Genomic DNA, 20169 nt, shown 5'->3' with positions numbered 1-20169 from the left:
AAATCACATACACTACAGGTGATCACAAAGGCAAACAAACCCGAGTTGAAAGTTAGAGCAATAGATTGGTTGTATTTCTTCATGCCTCCCTCAGTGTAGGGTGGTGTAAACAAAACACTGTTCTGTAAATTCGGAATGATCTGTTACATCTTTTCAAATGCATAAATCTCAGATAGCTATATCCCATGCATAATAATGCATTTTAGGTAGGAAATTATATATGCCTTCAAATAATATTACAGTGCAGAGTGAAAAAGAAACTCTTCTTCTGTCTGTTATGTAAAAAAGAGAGATTAAAATCCTATGAACACTAAATTCTTCCAGTGAGTCAGAAACAAGTGAAAAAGCTTTTTTTTTATTTTAGTGTGCCAGCCTGACACACCCAAATTAAACCTGCTTCATTGCTAATGTATCTGTAATTTACGGAATAGTCTGCAATACATGTTATAACCGTGTAGCTTTCAAAGGCAAATTATCCTGCCTAAATATACCTAGGTAATGACCTTGTTGGCAACTTGTTTGCCATGAAATAACGTCATCTCATAATTCCTCAGCCCATTTTAGGAAATGCACAAAATAGTGTTAAAACCTTTCCTGTAATATTTTTTCACATCTTTCTCTAAATAATCCCACTGAAACCCTCAGAGTATTTCAGGTTAATTGTTAATGAAGTTTTCCCTTTGTAGGCTTATTCTTTGTGCTCTTTGGCATTGTCCTGAGCTGCACGCCCAAGGAGCCATTTTTGTCATCCTCTTGAGTGTTGCCCTGACCTGCTGTTAAGTGCATGGACACTATATTCTTTTCTGTATTTATAGCACCTGGAAAAAAGATGAGCGTGCCAGTTTTCCATAAAATGCTTGCCTTTTTGACTGTGACTTGCTATGATTGCATGGATGGAGTGCAGTTTGGTGGTGGAAAGTTTTGTTCTGCACCTATCCTTGCCCATGATATATCAAGTTCTACAGCCTTGAACTGGGATACTTTACCATACCATGTACAGTACCTTACTGATTTTTTTTTCTGTGCTTGGCATGAATACTTCAGAACTGCATGGCATTTACAAGAATATATTTTAAGTATGGAGAATATGTTTTGTAGGAAACTTTATTTATAAAAATAGTAGTGTTCATTATTTTGAATGAATTTACTTCTCTCTAGACGTCCTCCATCTTGAAAATATCTGAGCTAGCATTAATGAAATTATCTTATGAGGTAGGCAACTGTTATTCCCGTTTTACAGAGAGAGACCTGAGGCAAAGGGACACAACATGACTTATCTACACAGAAAGTCTTTTGCAGAACTGGGGGTTGAACCCACATCTTTTCAGTTTTTCACAAGCATAACTTGTGCCAGTGAAACTTTTATGCACAGCATGGAATCTATATGTGTAGGGTACCTAAAGTTCTTCAGGCAAACCTCTTTTCAGTTTTAAAGCTCTCCTGTCCCAGCCGTAAGACTGTTCAAAACAAAGTCACAGGATATTTTTATAATGGAGAAAAGATCTGCTTTTATGTTCTAAAATGGCTGAATCCTTTTTACTCAAAGAATCTGGAAAGGTGAATGTTTTAGAAATTTAGCAGCGACTGAAAACAAGGGCTTAAAATGGAAATATTATGAAACCTTAACTGTTGTGGACGCTGCTGCTCCTGCTATAATTAACCATTAATGTTACAGGGCAAAAGACATTGTTGGAGGCCGCAGCACATGTGGCTGACAGGAGTTTACCACACACTATAGTTTCATTTTGAGCACACACAGATAAACCAGCCACTGCAAAGTTATCATGAGACACCCCCCTGCCTTATTACAGAATCCAGGCAATCCAAGCTGGCAAGACAGGAACTAATGATAGCAAAGCCACCATATCTCCTCCTCACCTCACAATGAGGATTTAATTTTTTGGCTCCAAGCCTATGATGTCCTGAGTAGACTGCTCATCAGAAAAATGCTGACAAAACTGTCTTCGTTGGAATTTGCCAGTTCATTGAAATCAAACCATTTTGTGGGAATGGTTGGATTTTGACTAACTTCCAATAGACCCCAGGTTTCAAAACCTGCCTGCCAGTCAGGTTGCCATCAGAAACTGGCCTGGTTTCCTTCCAGTTTGCCTGATCAGCTCCTTGGCAGTCTACTGAGTTGGGAGCTTCAGAACTTAGGAGCCAGTGCTTCCAGGCTCCCAGCTCCACTTCAGCCCATCAAGCAGACTGAGGAGAAGCCAGGAGCCTAAAAGGCCCCGCCAGGTTAGCTGCCATGGAGCTGCGGGGTCTGGAGGACTTTCAAAGACTGGCCACAGTGAGCTGAAATTGACATTTTTCTTGTCAGTTTCATTGCTGCCCTCACCAATAGCAGTAGTGATACTGACCAGACTCTGACCAGGAGATCAGCGGGGAGACAGCCTCCTCCCCCAGAGGTGCAGGGGGCTGCTGCTGTGGCCCTTCAGGACTGTAAAAATTATATCTGTGGCCCTCAAGCCAAAAAGGTTGGGAACCACTGTGCTAGGGGTTCTCAAACCTTCTGCCGGCATGACCCCATTTTAATGAAGTATTTCCTGCCAGGATCCCAGACAACATGGAGAATACCATTTTGAAGAACAATATGTCATCCTCCACACACTAGGACTTTGCATGAACCCTACGTGTGAGGTCACAGTGCATGGAGGATGCCATTTTGCTCTACAAAATGGTGTCCTCTGCACAGTGTGATCTCATACGTATGGTGTGTGTGACGTCATGTTGTGCAAAGGATGCCAGTTAGCAGGGCAAAATGGTGTCCTCTATGCATCATGACCTCTCATGCGTTGTGCATGCGAGGTCATGCTCTGCAAGGAAAATGACGGATCGCCATGACCCCATCTGCTGAGAGTGACACCCCAGCTGGTGTCGTGACCCACACTTTGGGAACCGCTGGGCTAGGGCTTCCAGAGTCCCCAGCTCCATTGCAGCTCAACAGGTGGGCATCCAAGGATCTTGGTGCATATATTTCCCTTCAGGAATACAACATTTCAGTGCTTCCAAAATGAAATACTGTGATCTATCAATTCAGCAAAAAAAATTCAGCTGTTCATTCCAATCAGGACAGGAGATATTTTCAAAATCTCAAATATTTTCCTGGGATAGGAAATCAGTTTCCCATCCAGCATTAATCCTGACTTGTTAGTTTTGTTTAATTTGTTTTGGTTTGGTTTTTTTCTCCCCAGCCATGTAGAAAGTACTTTCCTCTAGTGTGAACTCATGTGAAAATGTTCTGCAAAATAAAATCATTGCCCTTCAACAGAACTGGCACCATGCTCCAAATTTGCTGGGGTTCGATGTGACAGTTTCACCCCACTCTAATCAGTACTGAGTGGAGTTGAGTCTTATTGTGAAACACGATTGCCTGATGGGTTGAAGAATATCAGAGAATGCTCGGAGCCTAATCCACTCTGGAATTCTTTTTCTAAACTAAGGGGCAAAAGTTCCCTGCCAACCTCAGCCCCACAAATGACAAAGGTCCATTAAAAATGTATAAAGTGCTACATGCACCTTTGTTACTCTATAAATAATCATCAAAACTCTTTTTGCTGCCACAAATATACCTTTTTAACAAAAAACAAGGGATAGAAAACTTGCTTTCTTTTGGAGCTGTGCTGCTGTCAAAACTTCCCCATCATCATTAATTACCACTTTGTGTCATGAAAGATGAAACACTGTCTCTAGGACTAGTAAAGACTGTGTGCTCTTTCATTGACTGCAATCAGTAAATGTGAGCCCACTATAAGCCTCATATGACTTCAGAGCTAGATTGACCTGTGGAAGTTGTAGTGTGCATATGTTCCCATTTTCAGTGTGTGAACCAGAATATGAAAAACATAAAAATAGCTTTTGTATGAGAGGGAAATTGCACCATGGATAATATTTTCCCCTGATTTCCAGGCCTGTGTCTAAAAGGCCATGTTATCCTTGTATAGCAGCACAGCATAGAATGGATATGTATACGTTCAGGATTTTATACATATCAGATTTAACACGTATGGATGTTTCATGTTTTCTGTATTAGGCATTTTATTGAAATGGAGTTGCCTCAGCCAATCAAAGTGGGTGGGGGTTGACTTCAGAGTTACTGACTGTAGAAGATCCCCTGTAGGGGGTGGCACCGGTGGCTCTCCCTCTGCGTCAATCTCCGAGGGAGGTCACATCTCCCAGCGCCTATGCCCTTCGGGGAGTCCAAATTAAAGGGGCCGCCTCCAGCCTTCGGTAGGACAAGACTCAGTTCAGGCCGCTCCTTTGGGGGAATAGTCTCTTGCTCCTATGGGGCGTGCCAGCTGTCTTTGGTCTGGCCCTCAGCCAGGGACGGGCCGGCAGTGGGAAACAGCCCTCAGCAGGGCGAGGAAGCAGTCTATCGCCTAGCCCCTCTGGAGGGCAGGCCAGCAAACACAGTCTCGAGCCCCAGGCAGGATGAGTAAGCAGCCTATCGTTTAGCCCTTCTGGAAGGCAGGCAAGCAAACACAGTCTCGAGCCCTGGACAAGGCGAGTCAGCCATCTATGGCCTGGCCCTTCTGTAGGACAGGCAGACAAACACACACAGGCTTGAGCCCTTGGCAGGGCGAGTAAGCAGTCTATACCCGGCCTTTGGCAGGGCGTGGCAGGCAGTAAGGGACATGTTCTGGCACTCAATGGGCATTCACCCCAGGTCGAGGTGGGAAAGGGGATGCAGGCCCACCCGTCTCCACTGCGTCCCAGCACAGGGTCCTGTCAGTGACGGGACTGGGTCTGCGGGACTCCGGCCAAAACGCACTGACTCACAGCGAGTGTCAGCTCAGTCAGACCGTAGTCGGCTTCCCTGGGCTTTTTCCTTCCACCCTCTCCCTAGAGTACCTGGGTCTAGTCGTCTCCCCCTGCGTCGCTGGGGTAGATGGTGTGCGGGAGTCCCACATGTCCCTCACCGTCAATCGGCGGCAGGTCCGGAAACTATGTGGGGTCCTCTGCGGAGGGTAGTTCCTCTAAGTCCTCAGGCCCCCAGACAGTAGGCAGCTCCGGCAGGCCTTCCTCCAGGTTGTATGGTCCAGGGGTCTCCCTCCGCTCGTATGGTTCAGGCAGCTTCTCTGGATCTGCAGGGCTCCATGCCATGGGTAGATCCGGCAGTTTCTCCTCTGGGTTCATGTTGGGCACAGCCCTAGGCTTGAGCACCAAGGGAGAGGCGTCCTTCTCCCTTGGCCACTCTTCCCTGTCTGAGTGAGCAGGCCTGGTGTTGTCTTCCTGGGTTTCCACCCCCAGGGGGTTTGGCTCTCCTTCCCCATCAGTCTCAGAGGGAGGCCACACCTCCCGGCTACACTGACCAATAACTGGTGCCACAGGAGAATCTCCCTCCTTTAGGTCTTTATGTAGAGGGTGTAGCCAAGAAAAGCGGGCATGGCAAGAGAAATGCCCTCCAGCAATTCCTGACTGCCAGAGAAGACCTTTATAGGCTGCTGGAGCCTATGTAACTTAAAACAACTCTCATCCTGCTCCATATTACTAATTGGGACTTGTCTGGTGCCTGGTGGGCTAACAATCAGGAAGTGGCCAAGATACCTGAATAGTGCTGGTTGCCAACAGCTGGGCATAAAGATCTGGCCTCATTTGTATTATCTGTGTTGGGATGTGCTGAGCACATTCTTGGATGTTATTTAACATAACCACTACTGCTAATAGATGCATTATTTTACTTGCATTTACTGTGCTATAAGTCAGGAGCAACTCCACTGATGTGGGTAGCTACACTGTTATAAAATTGACGTAAGGGAAAGGAGCATCAAGTCTTTTACTTGATGTTCTTTCTTCTATCATTATTGTACTCATAGTAAAGGTGCAAGCAAAACCACTGAACTATTATAGAATTACAGTTAATTTGATCAGTTTAACTGAGTTATTTTTTCATATATATGTGTATGTGTGTAGGTGTCTGCACAATGCATATTTTATACTGTCGATTCCCTTTACAGTATTTTAGCAACATACCAATTTCTCAATGTGTTTTGACAGGTTTCCCTTAATATTGCTCTGGAGGCCGTTATGATCAAGCCATCTAGCTTCATAGGAGTGACTTGCACTGTCTTCCAGAAAGTATCTGAAAATTCAGACAGGTCACTGATCCATGATGTGGGGAGTTGGGAATCAGACAATCACCAAGACCAACATTTGAATTTTAAGTGCAACACTGGCAATCTCAGTGGTTCATTGGTGAATTTTTCTACCAAAGTAAGTGGCATAAACAGTTGTGTACAACTGATTCTTATAGATATTTTTCATTTGTATCTTGTATTCAAAATATATTACTAATCTATCACTGCAGGATTCAACTGATTAAATTAAATAATTATATGAGCTTTTAATCTTGTGAATTGATTAATAAGAGAAGTAATTGAAAATTGTTAGTGGTCTTAAATATTTAACACTAAATATGATGATAATGCGTATTTTTACTTGATACCGGAGTGCTGTGTTTACAGATATTGCATAAATGTTTCCATGCATGATGTAAAAATACAACATATAATCAGAAATGAGTATATATTTTGTTTATGGGCTCAATCCTGGAAACCTCTACACATGTGAACAATCCCATTGAAGTAAATGGAAAATACTTGTTTTAGTAAGGAACTCTCAGGTGAGTTAAGCTTGCATGGATGGTGACATTTCCAGAAAAATTATCTTTACTTCACTAAATTGTTACATTTCTTATTTCCAGAACTTGATATAAAAGAAGAGCATTACCTTGGAATTTTGGCACAGCCTAAGGAAAACAATAATAAATAAGCCTCTTAATATAATGCACTATTATTATCAAATAAAGAAATGGAACAATTAAATTTTTTATCAGGACATGGAAATTTTGCATTTGGTTGAGTGTGTTATTAAATTCAAATGATCTAGAATTGAATTTTAGTTATCTTCCAACAGCATCTCATTTTAATAGGCTTATTCCTTGAAATGCTGAGTACTCCAAAATGATACTTTTCTGGATAATATTACAAGCTTACTGAACTCTGAGAGTACTTTGATTGCAGTTATTTCCCTGACGCTGTCTTTCGAACCTCGATGAAACTTATGTAATGGCCGTGATGTGCTGGAGGGAGCTCTCAGGAGCACCTTGAAAAAATTCTGACACCAAATTGAAGGGAGGATTGGGTAGCTTTGGTAGTTTAGCAGCATCCAGGGAGGGAGGAACCCCATCTATATCAAGGATGACTTACAAAGAAGCTTCTGAAGAGCAACATTTTTGCTCTTGGAATGCACAAGGTTGAATTTAATGTCAGGGATTAAATTAAAAAGAAAAAAAGCAAGATCCCTAGGGCCTGATACTCCTTCACCTTCCTACAAAACAAACTATCAATATAGAGATATACACACACTTCAAACTACACAAACTGAACACTATGCTATATATGCTGTAACTCAAGCAGAAGTTATGAGCTTGACACAGAATTTACCGGTAAGGTTCTTTGTCCAATCTTATGCAGGAAATCAGACAAAATGATCATAATGGTCCCTTCTGGCCCTCAAATATATAAATCTATCAACATGCTTTGTATATTTTTCAGGAACAAAATATAAACATTTCCAGTAAATGCAGTCCATAGAAGTTTGTTTGCCAAGTGCTGAGGTCTCCTTCTTTGGTTATGATGAAGCATTTTGTTTTAAATGGGAAAACAAATAGATTCCCCAGTCCCTCATCCCTCACATATGCCAGGCACACAAGATTTATCACAGGCTAAGGCAGAACATTTTGGTTGAAGCCCTTTTATAAAAAGTTGGCAGTGCATCACTGCATAAAGGGTTCATTATAATCTTTTCTTACATATTTTGTCATGTTTATAGAAGAAAAACATCCAAGTCAGAATTTCCATCCAAATTTGCATTTTCTTATCTAGTTTCAGTGGGCAAAAATATATTTTAAAGTGCAGGTGCAACAGAGTATTTCGTAATGTTCATTAGAACCCTATTGTTCTATAATTGTAACCAAATGTAAAGTTTTATCAAGAATGTACTGCTAAATTTGATACCAAACTAAGTCGTGCAAATCTAGCAAGTCTTCCTTAAAAGGAAACAGTCAAGATATTTTTCATAACTTTATCATTCATTTTTCTTTTCACTGTTGTTTATAATAACTCCTTGAAAATGAAACCATTTCCTTACACATATATCTCCCTTCCAACACATGTGAAAAATATTTTTCACGTGAGTGCTGGGCTGCTGGAATCAATCATTCCTTTTCAGAAGAAAAGAGCACTGAGGCATTTGTTTTACAGAGTCTCTGCCATTTTTTTTTAAACAAATAAAAATAACAAAGTAGGTTACATTTTGGCCCTCCTAAATTTGACAGCATCCCTTTAACCTATGCAGTGGTAAATTCAAAGACTATAGCTGGGCATGAGTCAAGCATCTCTTAACTGAATGTTTATGTATTATTGTGAGACCAGAAGTGACCTCTGTATAGTAGGTAAGGTTAAATTATGCTTTCCATTCTAACCCCCTGTTTTCAGTCACTCATAACTTTTAGAACCTTTCACGCGGAAATTCTCCAGCCTTGGTCACTGTCCAAAGCTGAACTGTTTTAGAAAGATTGAGCAAAACTGGTTTTTAAATACAAGGGACATAGAGGAGATACTCTTTTTTCCTTTTATTATTATAAAAAGAATTCTAGCGATATTAAAAAATCAAATCAAAACAGCTCTAATGATACATGTAAAATGGTTGAGTCTTAAAAATTGGCATAGAAATAGGCCTCAGTGAGAAGGAGAAAGTGCCCTTAAGTGTTCTAGTGAGCATTGGTTTTGATTCAACAAAGTTATGAAACTTTGAAAAGTGCAGCTTGTTCATATGCTGTACATTCTATAGGAGCCATTCTAAATTATATAGCTAACTAGGGTTTGAGATTCATGCATAAAACTAACTTAACTACATAGTGAAAAATGTACTAAAATGCACATAGGCTGAGAATCAGCGAATGGCCCTTATGCAAAGGTACTCTGCCCCCACCATGCTTCAATGTGACTGTGTGATCCTTTGGTCTGATGTTTCAAACACACGTGTGTAATTTTAATAGTACTATTGACTTCCTGTCAGTAAAGTTACATGAGTGCTTAAGCGTTTACTGGCTCAGGGCCCAAAGGATGTAGAACAGTGTTTCTCAAATAGTGTTCTGTGAAACCCTGGGGTTCCGCGGGACAAGTCGAAGGGTTCCGCAAAAAAGTGGAACCATGCCACCGAAATAAACCTAAATCGCGCGCCTGAAAACAGCTGATCGCGGCGCCGAAAACGGCTCAGATAGCCCGCCACCAAAAGCTGCCTTCACCGCGCTACCAAAAAGGGGTAGATAGTTTGGACTTTTTGGCGGAGGGTCTGGCATGGCTGGGCAAGGGTTCCGGGGGGGAAATATAATTGAGAAACACTGATGTAGAATAAGAAAGATTTGGATATTCAAACACATGAACAATTCTAAATGGCATAAAGTTTCTGAAGGATAAAGAACATTATTCTATACAAGGTTTCATTATTCTTTAAAAGATTAACTTTTTTCTTTTTCTTTTTTTTTCTAATGTCTCCTGAATATTTTTTATTTGACATCTGAAGGGTTTATTTCAGTATCACATTCTTCCTGTTCTTTTATTGTTGTACTTATACATTACACAGTAGCATCTTAACACAGCTGTTAAGTCATCTATGATTCTACAGAACACTGAACAGAGATAAAATCCATATTTCTATTCAGTAATATCAGGAAACCACAAGAAAATTAATCAGAAAAAATGAACAATGAAAGCAATTATTTTTTTTAAATGCATAAATCTCTTCAAATGAATGTAGTAGTGATACTATTTTAGGCATAGGGATCTGTGTGGCTTAAGGGCATCCATACATGGATGTTTTTATATGATTAAGGGCTGGGGGAAGGCTGACAGGTGCAGAGAAGCACACAGTTTGGAAAGATGCATTCTTTAGGGAGGATCTATTAAAGAGGATATTCTGTATCCTAGTAAAGAGGAAGGGATAGAAGTTGATAAAGTACAGGTAGGAAATGAAGAGAAACACTCAAACGAAAAAGAGTGCCATTCAATTACATCATATGAAGGCAGGCAACTAAATACCGACAAATTTTATGCTGGTATACAAATACTAGAAGTCTAAATACCAAGATGGGTGAACTTGAGTGCCTGGTATTAAATATTGGTATAATAGACATCACAGAAATGTGTTGTAATGATGGTGATCAATTGGACACAGTAATACCAGGGAACAAAATATATAGGAGTGACATATTAAGTCACGCTAGTGGGGGGGGTGTCATTATATGTGGAAAAAAAGCAGATAGTCCAATATAATAAAAATCTTAAATTACTCAAACAGTACCATAGAATTTCTGTGGATAGAAATTCCATGCTTAAATAATGAGTATAGCAGAAGGAATATACTACCAACCACCTAATCAGAATGATGACAGTGATTGTGAAATGCTGTGGGAGATTAGAGAGGCTACAAAAACAGAAAACCACATAGTAATGGGGAATTTAGCTGACTCAGTATTGGCTAGGTACATGTCACCTCAGGATGGGATGCAGAGATAAAATTTCTATACACTATTAATGACTGCTTCTTGGAGCAGCTAGTCCTGGAACCCGTAAAGGGAGAGGCAATTCTTCATTTAGTCCTAAGTAGTGCACAGAATCTGGTCCTAGAGGTGAATATAGTTGAAGCACTTGGTAATAGTAACCATAATGTAATGAAATTTAACATCATTGTGGGGAGGGAACAACAAAGAGACCCACCACAGTAGCATTTAACTTTGGAAAGGGAAACTACACATAAATGAGGAAGCTAATAAAACAGAAATGAAAAGGAACAGCCATAAGAGTGAAATGGCTGCAAGCTACATGGAAACTATTTAAAAACACCATAATAGAGGCTCAAATTTCCCTACATAAGAAAACTATAATAGGACCAAAAAATGCCACCGTGGCTAAACAACAGAGTAAAAGATGCAATTATATGCAAAAAGGCATCCTTTAAAAATTGGAAGTCCGATCCTATTGAGGAAAATAGAAAAGAGCATAAACCCTGGAAAGTCAAATGTAAAAGTATAATTAGGCAAGCCAAAAAAGAATATGAAGAGCAATTAGCAAAAGACATAAAAACTAGCAGCAGTTTTCATCAGTACATCAGAATCTGGAATCCTGCCAAACAGTCAGTGGAGCCATTGGATGATCAAGGCGCTAAAGGATCACGCCAGGAAGAGAAGGTCATTGCAGAGAAGCAAAATGAATTCTTTGCATCAGTCTTCACTGCAGTGGATGTGAGGGAGGTTTCCACACCTGAGCCATTCTTTTTAGGTGACAAATCTGAGGAACTGCCCCATATTAAGGTGTCAATAGAGGAGGTTTTGGAATAAATAGATAAATTAAACAGTAATAAGTCACCAGGACCAGCTCACCCAAGAGTTCTGAAAAAACTCAAATATGAAATTACAGACCTAACAACTATGGTATGTAACCTATCATTTAATCAGTCGCAATACCAGATGGATGGAGTATAGCTAATGTAATGCTGATTTTTTAAAAAAAGACTCCTGAAGCGATACCAGCAATTACAGACCGGTTAGCCTAACTTCAGTACCAGGCAAATTGATTGAAACTATAATAAAGAATAGAATTGTCAGACACATAGATGAACACAATATGTTGGGGAAGAGTCAACGCAACTTTTGTAAAGGGAAATCATGCCTCACCAAGCTATTAAAACTCTTTGAGGGAGTCAGCAAGCATGTGGACAAGGGTGATCCAGTTGATATAGTGTACTTGGACTTTCAGAAAACCTTTGACAAGGTCCCTCGCCAAAGGCTCTTAAGTAAATAAGATAAGATAAGAGGGAAAGTTTTCTCATGGATCAGTAACTGGTTAAAAGATTGGAAACAAAGGGTAGGAATAAATAGTCAGTTTTCACAGTGGATAGAGGTTAATAGCAGGGTCCCCCAAGTATCTGTACTGGGACCTGTGCTGTTCTACATCTTTGTAAATGATTTGGAAAAGGGGGTGAACAGCGAGGTGGCAAATTTGCAGATGATATAAAATTATTCAAGATAGTTAAGTCCAAATCAGACTGCGAAGAGTTACAAAGGGATCTGACAAAACTGGATGACTGGGCAACAAAATGGCGGATGAAATTCAATGCTGAAAAGTGCAAAATAATGCAACATGGTCCCAGCTATACATACAAAATGATAGGGTCTAAATTAACTGTTAACACTCAAGAAAGAGATCTTGGAGTCATGGCGGACACTATTCTGTAAACATCTGCTCAATGTGCAGTAGCAGTCAAAAAAGCTAACAGAATGTTAGGAACCATTAGGAAAGGGATAGATAATAAGGAAATATCTTAATGCTACTATATAAATCCATTGTACGCCCACACTTTGAATACTGCATGCAGTTCTGGTTGCCCCATCTCAAAAAAAGATGTATTGGAATTCATAAAGGTACATAGAAGAGTGGTAAAAATGATTAGGGGTATGGAACAGCTTCTACACAACGAGAGATTAAAAAGACTGGGACTGTTTGGCTTAGAAAAGAAACAACTAAGGGGGATATGATAGAGGTCTATAAAATCATGAATGGTGTGGAGAAAGTGAACAGGGGAGTATCATTTACTTCTTCTCATAACACAAGAACCAGGTGTGTCGCAATGAAATTAATAGGCAGCAAGTTTAAAACAAACATAAGGAAGTATTTCTTCATACAATGCACAGTCAACCTGTGGAAATCATAGCCAGGGAATGTTGTGAAGGCCAAAAGTATTACTGGGTTAAAAAAAGAATTAGATGAATTAATGGAGGATAGGTCCATCAATGGCTACGAGCCAAGATGATCAGGGACATAATCCCATGCTCCAGATGTCCCTAAACTCTGACTGACAGAAACTGGGACTGGACGACAGTGTATCACTCAATACATTGCCCTGTTCTGTTCATTTCCTCTGACGCATCTGGCACTGGCCATTGTTGGAAGACAGGATACTGGGCTAGATGGACCATTAGTCTAACCTAATATGGCCAATCTTATGTTTTTATGGATTTTTTTTGCAGGTAATCATTGGTGTCTACCAATATGCATGTACACAAGAAGTTACATAGAGCATGCACTTTATCAAATTCTGTACCTGTCTGTTTTTCTTACTTGCGATACAAGTGCTTCCCCTTGTTTCTAATCAAGCTGAAATTCAGACATGGATTGAAAGAAAATTAAGGCAGCAATAATAATCATAAACTTTGATTAGATTCTGTATGATACTTCATATAAAAATTGATATTTTTTCAATTCTTTTCACTGAAAGCAGTAAAACTTCTGATTAGCTCCCAGTCTTCTTACACAATTTTTTAATAGTCAGTACACAGTCATTCTCAGTTACCGAGCACTCTCTTTGAACGATGCGTGTTCAATATTAGGTTATATAAATCAACTCTTATTATGCCATTTGCATGTAAGTATTCTTCATTCCCAGTTTAATAAAATAAAAAAGAGTGAAAGTAAGCTTGATGTAGCTTGAAACATTGTAAGCTGCCTTTGCTTCTCTTTTAGCTATGTTAAACGTAGTACAGAGACAAGGTGGGTGAGAAAATATCTTTGAAGAAGAGTTCTGTGTAAGCTCAAAAGCTTGTCTCTCTCACCAATGGAGGTTGGTCCAATAAAAGATACTACCTCATCAAAAATGATTAGGGGGCTGGAGCACAAGACTTATGAGAAGAGGCTGAGGGAACTAAGCTTGTTTAGTCTGCAGAAGAGAAGAATGAGGGGGGATTTGATAGCAGTCTTTAACTACCTGAAAGGGGGTTCCAGGGAGGATAGAGCTAGGCTGTTCTCAGTGGTGGCAGATGACAGAACAATGATCAACGGTCTCAAGTTGCAGTGGGGGAGGTCTAGGTTGGACATTAGGCAAAAGTTTTTCACCAGGAGGGTGGTGAAGCACTGGAATGGGTTACCTAGGGAGGTGGTGGAATCTTTGGAGGTTTTTAAGATGCGGCTTGACAAAGCCCTGGCTGGGATGATATAGCTGTGGTTAGTCCTGCTTTGAGCAGGGGGTTGGACTAGATGACCTCCTGAGGTCCCTTCCAACTCTGTGATTCTATGATCCACGTTCTCTCTTTCTAATATTTTAGGATCTACGTGGCTACAACAACAGTAAACATAGTAAAAGCAGTTCTGCAGTATTGACACATTTTCCTGATCTCTGTGTGTTAGGTGGGAATGTTTCCATGTCTCAAGCAGAACATCTTTTAAATGGTTTTGAAATTTATTCTCAGAATGATCACATAAGCAGTTTCTAGAAGAAGATGATGCATTTTTCCCCATAGCAATCATACAAAGTAATGCTCAAACACACTCTTTTCCCTTCCATTTGTAAAATGAATACAATGGGACAGATCTGGCAGACCTTAGTACTTATCCAGGCAAAACCCCCACTGAAGTCAAAGAGGCATTTACTTGAGAGAAGATTGTAAGCTTTGGCCTGATACATTTGTATCATGCACTATCAGAGAAAAGATTCCACTTCCATCTTATTGTTAATTAATGTTATCATCATCATCATCATCAGTTTTATTGTGGCAACGTACAAAGTCCTCAAACACTTTGGGGGTCCCATGGTGCTATGCAGTATACAGACATGTTAAAAGACATGATCACAACACAGAAGAGTTTGCAGTGTTGTTTGAAACAAGACACAAGCTTTTTCAGCTCATTACATTTTATAGTACTAATACTTCACACTTTTATACCTAGAAAATGTAGAAATATTAAGCTCTGCAAATCAAGTGGAGTATGAAAACAAATGAGCCCTTGGCACATTGAGAATTTAAACTACTCCTGAGTGGTGCTTGTGTTGGGTGAGAGAGAGAGAGGCATGCAAAGAGTCTCCTCTATCTTTGTGTGCAAGGGCTACCCATGATAATAGGAGTGTTTGCCCCTTCTTCCCCCGATAAGCAAGTCATCTGGAAAGGGGCTGAGACGAATGAGGAACGAAGGCACTAGAATGCACTTGGGAGGAGCATTCCTCTATGTTCTGATGGATGGTGCAAGACTCTGCACCCTCACGAGCACTGAGCAGCCATCTTTATAGCTATTAAAGCCCTTCACCAATGACACGTTTTCTATTTCTCCCCTCCCTCTCCACCAAAACCCTTTCCACAGATTGCATTTCCATGCCTAATATGAAGTTTCATCTGTACCTCCAGCCCTTAGTCAATAGGAGAAAGTACGGAATTAGGTGGTGGTTATGTTTGCCTGAGACTAAGAACATTTCTTCTGTTACCATGCTCCTATAGGGTAACCCAAAGCTTGCTTCCAAACCCATGTGCGGTACTGAAGGGAAACCCTCAGCACTGAATCTGCTTAAAGGAAGAAGATGGAAATTGAAAATAATGCTTTACTTATTTACCATGCAAAACAGTTTTGGAGTATATTAGATATTTGGAGTGAAGTGATTTCATTAAGTGGATCATTGCCTATCATGTGAATGAGTATGTGAATTTATAAATATTATAGCAGCACATCATTGCTGTTCATAGATGAGGCTGAGTGGCAGTTTCTATCGTATTTTAATGGGATTATTACTTGACTAAAAAATTACTCAGAGCTGAAATTTAACATGTGAATTTGCAGTGTCAAAGCATATTCCTTAACTTAATTCTGAGAAGTGAGAATTTTCCATAAACTGGCTTTTGTCTGTCACTGATAAGTTAAACAGTCATCTTTAATTTATTTTTAAACAGTTGAATAGCTACATTTCACCTGTTATATTCCATTTCTCCCCAAATAAACTGAGCTGGAGAATTCCAGCATTCTGATCCACACAGATTCTCCACTGCCCTGCAGCTTGCAAAAAGCATTTACACCTATGAAAAGTAGATGCAAACTGAAATCTCATCGATTGACAGTTATAAATGACTACATAAGGTGCAAGAAAATGGAGAACCAGGCCTATCAGTGGCAGTGATGGAGGCTGTCTCAGTTGACAGTATGCTTGGTCATCTTAGATTTGAAGATAACACAAGATTATATTTGATTCTTTTAAAGACTACTTTTCAGTTTTTAATTATTCTTTTAGCATTTCCTTAATTAGAGCTGAATAAATATGGGTGGGGGAGGAGGAGAAAAAGTAGCAAAATCACTACAATATATTCTTACTAATCCCTGTTACTTGCTTCCCAGCAACATAAGTACAAACTGTTGTCCTCAGAAATGTTTGTGGAAAGAGAAATATTTACATAATTTTGTCCTGGAAGATTAGAACCATCTTGCAATTTATTTATGAAATATTCAGTCATCCAATTCAGGGAGCATATACAAAAGCCATGTGCTATAGATGACCAATTACATAATAAAAGAAGAGTGAATACTCCAGCAGTAGCCACAACAAGTAGTTTGCAAACAGTTTTCTGATATAGGGTGAAATATATTGTCATTTGAATAATAAACTCCTAACATTTGTAGCCTGTTGTTTGTATTTTCATAAACAGAAAAATAATGCAAAATTATTAAATAGTTTATTGTGAGTAAATCATCCAGTTCTAGCCTTTAGGAAGGAGGGAAACCAAACAGGGCATTATGTACTGAATATTGAGTTAAACAGGTAAAACAAAACAAATTATAATATGGACAAAACCTTTTTAAAAACTAATTACAAAAGTGGCACCTAAAAGGGAGAGAAAATAGTCATTCACAGAATTTTAAGAAACAATTTTTAATCTGTTTAAACATCCAGTTCTGATTCCACTATCAGCAAGGCCCCTTCTGGTAGAATAACTATTAATGTTCTCAAGATGTCCTAAAGCCAGCGGTTCATTCCTATCTGATTCACAGATTTTCAATTTAATATTAATTTCAACTTTATGATGTTTTCCATAAAGTAAGTCAAGGCAGTAAGTCCAGTATCCAATGGAAAGTGAATAAAGGAAAGGGAGCATCTAATAGTGAGAATTATATGTATGGAAAGTAGGCACCGTGCAGATCCCCCCCACCTACCCATACAGCGTTTTTTTACCATTATTATCATCGTCCTCTTTCTATTGAAGAGAGATAACATCAGTACAATTTGATTATACCAAGTCAATAGTAATAAAATATTTTAGTATGACTTCAGGCTTAAGGGAAAATACTGGAACCATAGATATGTGTGTGTGTGTATATATGTGTGTTCATTCAAAAAAGGAAAAGTTAGTTTAGATTTTATTCCACAATGCTTGAGATTGAAGAACTTTGATCGTTCCTCATTTATAGTGCCAGAATTTCAAACATCTGATCCATATATTGCCCCTTATTCTAAAACCACACAATTAAGGCTGATTTTATCCCTTGCTCTGGCTGCATTGCTTGCTATCAAGACATCACAAGAAGTGATATTCCAACATTTTGGAGAACAGCTTGTGAAATTTCTATCCCGTCAAATCTGAATCAACTCCTGATTCATCCTCAGACCTGAAGTCCATTTTAAACTTAATCTGTACCCAGACTAACTATATGACCCATCTCAAATGTGTATAGTACATTAAATATTTAGACCTTCTATACTATTGTTAAAATTATATTAGCAGCAATCTTTTTAAAAAACGTTTAATATCACAGTCTAATTAGTAATATAGACCAGTCCTTAGAGTAAGCATCCTAAATAGACTTTGAAAAAGCATTTTACTTACAGGTCTCAGTTTAAGTGAGGGCTGTTTCAGAGTATGAACCACAGTAAAAAGCCTTACCTTCTCACAGAGGGTCATCTCACAGAGAGGTGAATCATCGAGTTAACACTTCGGAGGTGCAACAACAATATTCATCTCCTGTATGTATGCCTTGCCTTTGAAAATTCAAGCTAGGCACATTGCACTCCACACATTCCTATTAGTTTTTCAATTCTATTTACTTCTTGTGTTTTTCGTAGTGAGACTGGCCTTTTGATTTGTCAGGTTGCATTACAGACAATGTCCGTATGTTGGAATGTTAAAAGTTAAATTGGTATTATAACTTTATAACATGTCAACCATGAAAAAACATCCCTAGATTCTAAAGTACCTTGATAAAACCCTATGGTTATTTGTTTACAGTATGATATTTTGAGATATTAATTTTTTTTCAATGGAACTGTTATCACAATGACTTCTGAATTGAAAAATATGCAATCATCCTGTGAGAACCAGTTTTCCTTTTGCCCAGAATCAATTTTGAATGTCAAATTATAAAAATCATGTGTAAATTGTAGTAATAATAATGATGATAATAATAAGTCAGTAGGTAGAAGTGCTTGAGTTAAAGGAATGGAGAATGGAATATAATATAACTGCTTCCACCACAAAAGGGGGAAAACATTTTGAGCTAGGATCAAGCATGGAAAATTGAAGCCCAAAATGGAATGTGAAGGGGAAAGTTATAAGCTCCAGAAAATAGGTCTTATAATGAAAGTGCCTTCAACTCTATAATTCAGCATGTGTGAATTTTTCAGAATCTTTGTGGATAATTAATTGTATCTGTTCTGAAGCTGCCTAGCAGAGTGTGCACTAATTAACTTTCCCATTAAAGCAAAAGCTAATTCTTATGTAAATAATTATGATTTATATTGAAAGTGTCAAAACCCAGAATATTTGACATGTGCAGCTCGCCAGCTCTTCGTTTCAAAATGGTTTTCATACTGAACTTTTATAAAACCACCCAGTTTTGACTTGGCTTTTGAACAGTACCTCTTCTTCTGTTAGTTTGAAGGCCAGGGAGGCATTTGGAAGCAGCTCTCTGGTGGATAAAGTTTCAAAACAATGGCCTTCATTTTGTAGTTGCAATTTCTGCCCACAACTGATCTGCATGCACGACCGAGTCCTTAAAGCTCTAACTACCTAAAAATCTGATTCAAGAAAGCAATTAAAATTAAGCATGTGCTTAAATCCCATTGACTGCAAAATGAAGTGCGTCCATTTAAGACATACAGTTCAGCTTTGTTCAAAATTTGGATATACACAAAATATAGGTAAGATGAATTCAGACAAGGAAATTCAGAATTCAAGGGAAATGAAAAAATTGTAAAAGTTAGTAAAATGTAATCTGAAATTAGATTCTTTCTGCTAGCTCACATCTATTAAATACTTCATGGAACTTTCACAAGATTGAGTTCTTTAACCCCATTGTCCTAGCCAAATCTGCCAACGTAAAATTCTCCCAGTAAATTCAGTTGGATCTAATTTTCTTCACTTCTGCATTTAATGTATTATGCTGTTAAACAATGACTGTTTCAGTCCGGAGATGGCTATGCATCAGTTACACTTGAAGTGATTTGTATAAATCTTTGGGTATATATACACACATCACACACAAACATAATCATAGCCATAAAAGTCAACCTTTAATTCACAGTAGTATTAGACATACGTGGTGGTAGTTCTATATTTAGAAGATGGAGAACAGCGGTATCTCTGATACCGCAGCATAACATTTAGTAAACTGATAGGTACACACAGGGTGTAGTAGAAGTTGTGGTGCTGTAAGTCACATTAATTACCACCAGTTCCCTAGTAAACATTTTGCTGGCGTCAGATGGAATATTATAGTATCATCAAATAAAATGTCCAGATGCAAGTGTATGTAAGATTAGTAAGAAACTATCTTTTCTTGCTTGTGCTACTTCAGAACAGATACGCAACAGAGGGCTGACTTTTCAAATTTACAGGTACTGTATATCATCTGGAGGCAGTTATACTCTTTGCTGATAAGAAGGAGATGGGAAGATGATAACATACCAAGAACCAGTAACTCCCATTGTTTTCAGATTTTCTTATCCAAGTGTTGTAAGGCACTTCCTCAGTGTATAAGTCAAAACCAAGTAATAATAGTTCTGTTTATAGACTAGAATTTAGTAGTTTGTTCGTCTATACATTTTCATTTATCTATCTATGAACACACCCATATTCAATATGTAAATAGTATCAATTGCTAAGCAATTGTTACATCTATAAGTTTCACTCTGGACTGATGTTTCTGTAGGCTTTTGTAAGCTTTAAAACTGAACACAATTTTGGAAAAAATATCAGATTTGAACAAAATTTGGCAAAGTTCAGGTTCCACATAAGTGTTCAGAAAACCAAAAAAAAATTTTATTCATCAAGCTGTATGATTTATATTAAATTGTCCTTTA

The 20169-nt window shown here is 38.8% G+C and overlaps 1 protein-coding gene across 3 annotated transcripts in view; it reads left to right on the top strand.

The window, feature by feature from the left end:
• LOC137156180 (adhesion G protein-coupled receptor A3-like) overlaps positions 1 to 20169 on the top strand; it is a 444419-nt gene that overhangs the window by 263896 nt on the left and 160354 nt on the right. For all 3 annotated transcript variants that reach the window (XM_067552912.1, XM_067552913.1, XM_067552914.1), the window contains one exon: positions 6001 to 6216. In XM_067552912.1, coding sequence (XP_067409013.1) covers positions 6001 to 6216 — 216 coding nt within the window. The remainder of the gene's footprint in view (positions 1 to 6000; positions 6217 to 20169) is intronic.

Source organism: Emydura macquarii, unplaced genomic scaffold (assembly GCF_026122565.2).
Source record: "Emydura macquarii macquarii isolate MOO-44397 ecotype Brisbane River unplaced genomic scaffold, CSIRO-AGI_Emac_v2 contig_1390, whole genome shotgun sequence".
In the NCBI taxonomy this organism is placed as follows: Eukaryota; Metazoa; Chordata; order Testudines; family Chelidae; genus Emydura; species Emydura macquarii.
The sequence above is the reverse complement of the archived record's forward strand: the minus strand, read 5'-3'. Positions and strand labels throughout refer to the sequence as shown.